Consider the following 9,290-nt stretch of genomic DNA (forward strand, 5'->3'; position numbering starts at 1 on the left):
GGCCCCCCCACCCACCGGCCCCCGTCCCGACGCTGGGAGGGTGAGAACAGCGGGGATGTCGCGGCCACCAAACTCTGCTCTTGTAGCCACATTATTAATGTGGCCAGTCCCGTCCAGTTTCTGGTCAATGGGAACCCTCCCAATGATACTGTACCAATAGTGGGTGATTCAGCAATGGTCATGCCATTGAATGCCAAGGGCCGATGGTTAGATCATCTCTTGTCTGCCACTTGTCAGCCCCAAGCCTGGATATTGTCCAGGACTCTGGGCCGGGATTGGTGCGGGCATTTCCCAGCGAGGCCCTGACACATTGGCCTTGCGGTGGGCCGAGGGGGTAACGCCATTGGGAGATTGCCCCCCAAAGTCTATCGAGGACCATCCCCCCCCCCTCCCCCCCCCCCCCCCACAATGTAAATCCTGCTGGTGGGAGTCTCTCTTATGGGTGGGTCACTGGTGGGAGGTGGGTTGTGGGTGATCAGGTCACCCGTTTACTGTTGTGGGGGGGGCGGGGTGTGACCCAGAAACTCCCATGGTGGGGGGGGGGGGGGTGGGATGCATTGCGGGGGGAGGGGGACCAGACACCAGGCCTCGCTATTGGGCCGCCCGCTCAAACTGGCGGCTCGCTAGCGGGATTCCCGAGGGAATCGCCCCCAATCCCCACCATGCAGAGGTTTGCATGGAGAGGGATAGAGAATCTCCTCTGGGTTCCTGCTCCCAGTGCGAGCGCCAATCAGAGGCGTGATGGAACCATCAATTCAGCGAACACGTGTCGTTGGATCTGAGCAGAGGCTTTAATACACTTACAACAGAGCCAGCCTATTCGTCGTTGAACTTCAGATGAACCGGCAGGCTGGCTCTAAGGTACTGATCTTTATACATCGGTCCCAGGGGGAGGAGTCCTGGGCGGAGTCAAGGGAGGAGCCCAGTACAAACTCTCGCGTACTCCCAGAGCGACTCCCCCTGGTGGTCGGATAGTGCAACTGCACTTACAATGGTGGATAGTGAACAAATATACACGGAGTTATATTGGCAACTATATACAGCATTGATCTTACAACGGGTAGATAACGAACATATATACATGGAGTGATATGGCAACTATATATAGTGTAAATCACATTCACCACAAGGCAATTCATCAGCACCGGGAACACCTCGGGCTGGATTCTCTGTCGGCGGGATTCTCCGTCTAGCCCGCTGCGCACTCACGCCCGCGGATTTCCCGACGCCGCGGGGGTGCCCACAATGGGAAACCCAGGAGCCAGCTTCCAGGTCGGAGACTCCCGCTGCCGGCTAGGGTGCACCGTGCCAGAAAACCGGGGCGGCGGGGCGGAGAATACCTCCCCAAATCTCTCAAGCGGAGAATTCCCGCCCACATCTCGAACTCTGTGTGCAGGTTTGGTCTCCCTATCTGAGGAAGGATGTAAACGTGTTGGAGGCGGTTCAGAGGAGGTTGTCTATTGAGGGGAGGTTGGACAGACTGGGTATTTCCACTGGAGTTTGAAGAGTGAGGGGGTGATTTGATTGAAGTGTCAAAGATCCTGAACGGTGACAAGGAGGATGTGGGAAAGATGTTTCCCCCTTTGTGGGTGAGCCCAGAACTAGGGGGCACGTGTTTAAACTTAGGGGCCCGCCCTCGTAGGACGGAGATGAGGAGATTTCTCCTCTCTCAGAAGGTTGTGCCACTTTGGAACTCTCTGCCTCAGAGGGTGCTGGAAGAGGGGGGGATCACGGAATATTTTTAAGGCGGAGGGGGTTAGATTCTTGTTAGACAAGGGGATCAAAGGTCACCGGGGGGGGGGGGGGGGGGTGCTGATGGGGAATGTGGAACCCGACACAAACAGATTAGTGAACGGTGGAGCAGGATCGAGGGGCCGCTTGGCCTCCTCCGGCTCCTATTTTGTAAACTTTGACAGCTTGTAACACAGGCCACAATCTAGAAGTATTTATTCCACTTCTTTCTGAAGCTAAGGTCGGCCACGTGGCAACACCAATCGAGCAAAATAACCGGAGACGCGCGCGGCGGAGAGGAATGGACGGATATGACGATAGGGTGAGTGAAAGGGGGGGGGAGGGGAGGTTCGTGTGGAAGATAAACACGGAGCAGATGGGCCTGTTTCATTGCTTTAACAGTTGGGAACCTTTGGAAACCTTTGTTCCGGGGGCCGCAGTGCCTCCATTATCATCTCACTTGACTTCCTTTTATGTCCAAATTAAAAAGCCTAAACAACGATATTTATGCAGCTCCCCTTGTGACCTTAACATTTCCCAAAATTCTTTCCAGCTAGCGATGTGTTTCTGTTGGGTTGTCAGAGTTCCAAAGTTACAGCAGTGACTCCACTTTGAACATACATCGCTGGCTGTTAAGAGCTTGGGGAATGGCTTGAGGTTGTAAAACGTGCGATACCATTACACATTTTATAATTACACAATTGCACATTTTTCCGTTTTGTTACGTCCTTTGGATGTGAAAGGAATCGAGGGAGATGAGGGGGGAACGTAGAGGGCAGAGGCGGGAAACCAGGCGCCTCCGTACTGACTGGTGGAGGTGCAGGCTTTGTGGGTCGCAAGGCCGAACTCTTGCTCCTGCCCCTTGCCTTCTTAAAATTCCATTTGATCGCTCTCACGGGTAGGATTCTTTTCTTGGATGAGCGGGAGGTTCTTCCGGGGGGGGGGGGGGGGGAACGTCAGTGCAGAGAAAAACAGCCCCTTTCTTTTAACACTATCGTTGCGTTCAGGATCACAGGAGCCAGGCTGTGAACAGCATTGCCCAGTGAAGGAGCGGGGGCGGCTGGGAAACAAGGGCAGTCGCCAGGGGCCGCCTGAAGATTCAGCCGGCCGCTGAAGAGAAAGGGTTCTCTGTGACCAGAGGGAATGTATTTGCGCCCCCTCAGCTGCCCCCCCCGCACCCCACCCCCTCCTCCAGCCCCTGAGGGACATGGAGGTATGTCCGTGTCTGAACATTCTCGAATCCACATGCCATTTCTGTTTTGATTAGGAAATGCATTCCATTTCCAATTGAAGCCACATTGAAACCCATGATTACCTTGGAAAGCTGCCGAGTAACTTTGCGAAAATAACATAGTGGTTTATGAACCACAGCTGCCGGCTTCCTATTGGCCGACAGCTAATCCCTGTCGATTGCTGTTAATCACAGAGTTTATTAAGAACAATATAAATGTTTTACACGAGTCAGTAAACAAACCTGGAGCTTCAGCAGAGGGGGTCTGCAACAATCCCGGGCAACAATTCTCTCTGATCGCCTCAATATTTCAGCATTCAACTCGCCCCGTTCCCCACACCTTCACTGCCCAAAAAGGTCAAGCAAGGGCAGCACGGTGGCACAGTGGTTAGCACTGCTGCCTCACGGCGCCGAGGATCCGGGTACGATCCTGGCTCTGGGTCTCTGTCCGTGTGGAGTTTGCACATTCTCCCCGTGTCTGCGTGGGTCTCACCTCCACAACTCAAAGATGTGCAGGATTGGCCATGCTAAATGACCCCTTAAATGGAACAAAAAAGAATTGGGTACTCTAAATTTATTTTTAAAAAGGTCAAATGGATTCACTTCTGTCAAAGTCAAACAAGCTGCTGACTGTCTTCGTGCTTCCAACACTCTCAGAAAGGAGAGGTGAGGAGAGGTTTGTTTATCTGACCCTCTGACAGTGCAGCACTCCCTCAGCACTGACCCTCTGACAGTGCAGCACTCCCTCAGCACTGACCCTCTGACAGTCCAACACTCCCTCAGCACTGACCCTCTGACAGTCCAACACTCCCTCAGTACTGACCCTCTGACAGTGCGGCACTCCCTCAGTACTGACCCTCTGACAGTGCGGCACTCCCTCAGTACTGACCCTCTGACAGTGCGGCACTCCCTCAGTACTGACCCTCTGACAGTGCAGCACTCCCTCAGCACTGACCCTCTGACAGTCCAACACTCCCTCAGTACTGACCCTCTGACAGTGCGGCGCTCCCTCAGTACTGACCCTCTGACAGTGCAGCATTCCCTCAGTACTGACCCTCTGACAGTGCAGCACTCCCTCAGTGCTGACCCTCTGAGAGAGCAGCACTCCCTCAGTACTGACCCTCTGACAGTGCGGCACTCCCTCAGTACTGACCCTCTGACAGTGCGGCACTCCCTCAGTACTGACCCTCTGACAGTGCAGCACTCCCTCAGTACTGACCCTCTGACAGTGCGGCACTCCCTCAGTACTGACCCTCTGACAGTCCAACACTCCCTCAGTAGTGACCCTCTGACAGTGCGGCACTCCCTCAGTACTGACCCTCTGACAGCGCGGCACTCCCTCAGTACTGACCCTCTGACAGTGCAGCATTCCCTCAGTACTGACCCTCTGACAGTGCAGCACTCCCTCAGTGCTGACCCTCTGAGAGAGCAGCACTCCCTCAGTACTAACCCTCTGACAGTGCGGCACTCCCTCAGTACTGACCCTCTGACAGTGCAGCACTCCCTCAGTACTGACCCTCTGACAGTGCGGCACTCCCTCAGTAGTGACCCTCTGACAGTGCAGCATTCCCTCAGTACTGACCCTCTGACAGTGCAGCACTCCCTCAGTGCTGACCCTCTGAGAGAGCAGCACTCCCTCAGTACTAACCCTCTGACAGTGCGGCACTCCCTCAGTACTGACCCTCTGACAGTGCGGCACTCCCTCAGTACTGACCCTCTGACAGTGCGGCACTCCCTCAGTACTGACCCTCTGACAGTGCGGCACTCCCTCAGTACTGACCCTCTGACAGTGCGGCACTCCCTCAGTACTGACCCTCTGACAGTGCAGCACTCCCTCAGTACTGACCCTCTGACAGTGCAGCACTCCCTCAGTACTGACCCTCTGACAGTGCGGCACTCCCTCAGTACTGACCCTCTGACAGTGCAGCACTCCCTCAGTACTGACCCTCTGACAGTGCGGCACTCCCTCAGCACTGACCCTCTGACAGTGCAGCACTCCCTCAGTACTGACCCTCTGACAGTGCAGCACTCCCTCAGCACTGACCCTCTGACAGTGCGGCACTCCCTCAGTACTGACCCTCTGACAGTGCAGCACTCCCTCAGTACTGACCCTCTGACAGTGCGGCACTCCCTCAGTACTGACCCTCTGACAGTGCGGCACTCCCTCAGTACTGACCCTCTGACAGTGCAGCACTCCCTCAGTACTGACCCTCTGACAGTGCAGCACTCCCTCAGTACTGACCCTCTGACACTGCGGCACTCCCTCAGTACAGACCAATGTACACCGATGACTGTGTGGCCAAATTCCCCACCAACTCAATTTTCAAATTTGCTGATGACACCACAGTAGTGGGTTGGACTTCAAACAATGACGAGACAGAGTACAGGAATGAAATAGAGAATCTGGTGAACTGGTGCGACGACAATAATCTCTCCCTCAATGTCAACAAAACAAAGGAGATTGTCATCGACTTCAGGAAGCGTAGTGGAGAACATGCCCCTGTCTGCATCAATGGGAACGAAGTAGAAAGGGTCAAGAGGTTCAAGTTTTTAGGTGTCCAGATCACCAACAGCCTGTCCTGGTCCCCCCCATGCCGACACTATAGTTAAGAAAGCCCACCAACGACTCTACTTTCTCAGAAGACTGAGGAAATTTGGCATGTCAGCAACAACTCTCACCAACTTTTACAGATGCACCATAGAAAGCATTCTTTCTGGTTGTATCACAGCTTGGTATGGAGCCTGCTCTGCCCAAGACCGCAGGAAACTACAAAAGGTTGTGAATGTAGCCCAGTCCATCACACAAACCAGCCTCCCATCCATTGACTCTGTCTATAATTCCCGCTGCCTCAGAAAGGCAGCCAGCATAATTAAGGACCCCACACACCCCGGACATACTCTCTTCCAGCTTCTTTCATCAGGAAAAATATACAGAAGTTTGAGGTCACATACCAACCGACTCAAGAACAGCTTCTTCCCTACTGCCATCAGACTTTTGAATGGACCTACCTCGTATTAAGTTGACCGTTTCTCTACACCTTGCTATAACTGTCACATTATATTCTGCAGTCTCTCCTTCCTTCCCTATATACAGTATGCATTGTCTGTACAGCATGCAAGAAACAATACTGTTCACTGTATACTAATACATGTGACAATAATAAATCAAATCAAATATTTTAAAAATACCCTCTGACAGTGCGGCACCCTCAGTACTGACCCTCTGACAGTGCAGCTCCCTCAGTACTGACCCTCTGACAGTGCAGCGCTCCCTCAGTACTGACCCTCTGACAGTGCAGCTCCCTCAGTACTGACCCTCTGACAGTGCAGCACTCCCTCAGTACTGACCCTCTGACAGTGCGGCGCTCCCTCAGCACTGACCCTCTGACAGTGCAGCACTCCCTCAGTACTGACCCTCTGACAGTGCAGCACTCCCTCAGTACTGACCCTCTGACAGTGCAGCACTCCCTCAGTACTGACCCTCTGACAGTGCGGCACTCCCTCAGTACTGGCCCTCTGACAGTGTGGCACTCCCTCAGTACTGACCCTCTGACAGTGCGGCACTCCCTCAGCACTGACCCTCTGACAGTGCAGCACTCCCTCAGTACTGACCCTCTGGAAGTGCAACACTCCCTCAATACTGACCCTCTGACAGTGCGGCACTCCCCCACTACTGACCCTCTGACAGTGCGGCACTCCCTCAGTACTGACCCTCTGACAGTGCGGCACTCCCTCAGTACTGACCCTCTGACAGTGCAGCACTCCCTCAGTACTGACCCTCTGACAGTGCAGCACTCCCTCAGTACTGACCCTCTGACAGTGCAGCACTCCCTCAGTACTGACCCTCTGACAGTGCGGCACTCTCTCAGTACTGACCCTCTGACAGTGCGGCACTCCCTCAGTACTGACCCTCTGACAGTGCGGCACTCCCTCAGTACTGACCCTCTGACAGTGCAGCACTCCCTCAGTACTGACCCTCTGACAGTGCAGCACTCCCTCAGTACTGACCCTCTGACAGTGCGGCACTCCCTCAGTACTGACCCTCGAGGATGGTTCCATTGTGCAAAACTGACCTCGTTTGTTGACTTGCTTTCCAGTGCTGATTCGTGCTTCTTCAGGCATCGTGAGCCAATCACAACGAAGGGAACCTGATGGAAAATACAAAGAACATTTTATCAATAACATCTTGGCTGAATTCTCACAGAATTTTAATGGGGGGGGGATGAGGGCAAGAGGTGGGGATGAAACGCTGTTAGAATTCGAGAAAGGAGACATGTTCCTATTTCCCAGAGGGTATCATAGAACATAGAACACTACAGCGCAGTACGGGCCCTTCGGCCCTCGATGTTGCGCCGACCTGTGAAACCATCTGAAGCCTATCTGACCTACACTATTCCATTTTCATCCATATGTCTATCCAGTGACCACTTAAATACCCTTAAATTTGGCGAGTCTACTACTATTGCAGGCAGGGCGTTCCACACCCCTACTACTCTCTGAGTAAAGAAACTGCCTCTGACATCTGTCCTATATCTATTACCCCTCAATTTAAAGCTATGTCCCCTCGTGTTGGTCATCACCATCCGAGGAAAAAGACTCTCACTGTCCACTCTATCTAACCCTCTCACTATCTTATATCTTAAACAGGAAGTATCGGACTTCCTCTCCCAAAAGGTCTCCTTGAATGATTGAGACTTTTTTATTTTATATTTTATTTTATAAATTTAGAGTACCCAATTCATTTTTTCCAATTAAGGGGCAATTTAGTGTGGCCAATCCCCCTACCCTGCACATCTTTGGGTTGTGGGGGTGAAACCCACGCAGACACGGGGAGAATGTGCAAACTCCACACGGACAGTGACCCAGAGCCGGGATCGAACCTGGGACCTCGGCGCCGTGAGGCAGCAGTGAAATGAATGAAATGAAATGAAAATGAAATGAAATGAAATTGCTTATTGTCACGAGTAGGCTTCAATGAAGTTACTGTGAGAAGCCCCTAGTCGCCACATTCCGCCGCCTGTTCGGGGAGGCTGGTACCCACTGCGCCACCGTGCTGCCCTATGATTGAGACGTTTAATTGAGGTCGTGGACACTCTCCCAGGTCGGTATGAAATATACCACAGTCGCTATTTCACAAGAAACAGGAAGTTGAGCAGCCCATTCAGCCCGCCTACCCTGCTCCGTGATTCAATACAAACATGGCTGACCAACTCCATTTTCCCGCCTGCTCCCCATATCTCTTAATTCCTCAGAGATCTGTCTGTCCATCTCAGCCTCTCAATGATGCAGCATCAACAACCCTCTGGGGTTGAGAATTCCAAAGATTCATAATCCTTGTGAGTCATGCAATTTCTCCTCCTCCTTGATCCTAAATAATCGCCCCCTTGTACTGAGACTCTGCCTCCCGTGATTTATACTCTCTGACCTGCGGGGGAAGAAATCTCAGCACCTACCCCGTCAAGCCCCTTCAGAATTTTGCCGTATTCAATGAATTCCCCTCTCGATCTTCTCAACCCCAGCGATTATAAACCCAATTTACTTAGCCTCTCAACCCTTCATTCCTCCAATGCAAGTATACTCTTTCTGAAACATGGAGGCTAAAACTGCAAACAACATTCCAGATGGGGTCTCACCAAAACCCTGTACAATTGAAGCAAAGACTTCAGTCTTCTTGTCACTCCAACCCTTTACAATGAAGGCCCAGCTAGTTACCTTGCTAATAGCTTGCTGCACCTGGATGCCAACTTCCTGCATTCCTCATGCAAGCACACCCAAGACTCTTTGAACACCGTCACGAACACCTTTTTGTAAATATCCGAGCAGAGTGAATAACCGCACGCCTCCCCCACATTGCGCTCCTTCAGCTAATTCCGAAGAAGATGGGGGTCCTCTGCCTGCTGTCCTGGTCAATATTTACTCCTCGATCAACATCATTAAAAGCGGATTATCTGCTCGTTATCACAGTTGCCTGTGGGATCCTACTGTGCGCAAATTGGCTGCCGCATTTCCTGCATTGAAACGGCTTCCTTTGGCGAAGTACCTCATTGGCCGCCAGCTGCTTTGGGATGCCCGGGGTCACAGGAAGGAAGGGACATTTTTTTCCCTCATATCAAAATCACAAAATCAAATGTCATCATCCAGCTCCTTGAACTCACTCGGCTTAGCATCATTTCATCGCAAATTTAGGATGAATTCTAATCCAATAGGATTTCAAATAGAGTAATTTACATTTGTGTGAGTCAGGGATGGATTTGCTCCAACAGAGACAAAGACCCAATGGACCATTCAGAGGGAGAGGATCGGGGGGGGGGGGGGGGGGGGGGGCAGT

The 9,290-nt window shown here is 52.4% G+C and overlaps 1 protein-coding gene across 1 annotated transcript in view; it reads right to left on the reverse strand.

Annotated features, from left to right (window-relative positions):
- plekhg2 (pleckstrin homology domain containing, family G (with RhoGef domain) member 2) overlaps positions 1–8,693 on the reverse strand; it is a 148,010-nt gene extending 139,317 nt beyond the window's left edge. The window contains exons 1-2 of the mRNA XM_038785931.1: positions 8,675–8,693; positions 7,036–7,110 (exon numbers count right to left, since the gene is read on the reverse strand). Of these exons, the coding sequence (XP_038641859.1) occupies positions 7,036–7,084 (49 nt within the window). The 5' untranslated portion in view covers positions 7,085–7,110; positions 8,675–8,693. The remainder of the gene's footprint in view (positions 1–7,035; positions 7,111–8,674) is intronic.
- Positions 8,694–9,290: the final 597 nt, after the last annotated feature.

Source organism: Scyliorhinus canicula, chromosome 27, assembly GCF_902713615.1.
Source record: "Scyliorhinus canicula chromosome 27, sScyCan1.1, whole genome shotgun sequence".
Classification (NCBI taxonomy): domain Eukaryota; kingdom Metazoa; phylum Chordata; class Chondrichthyes; order Carcharhiniformes; family Scyliorhinidae; genus Scyliorhinus; species Scyliorhinus canicula.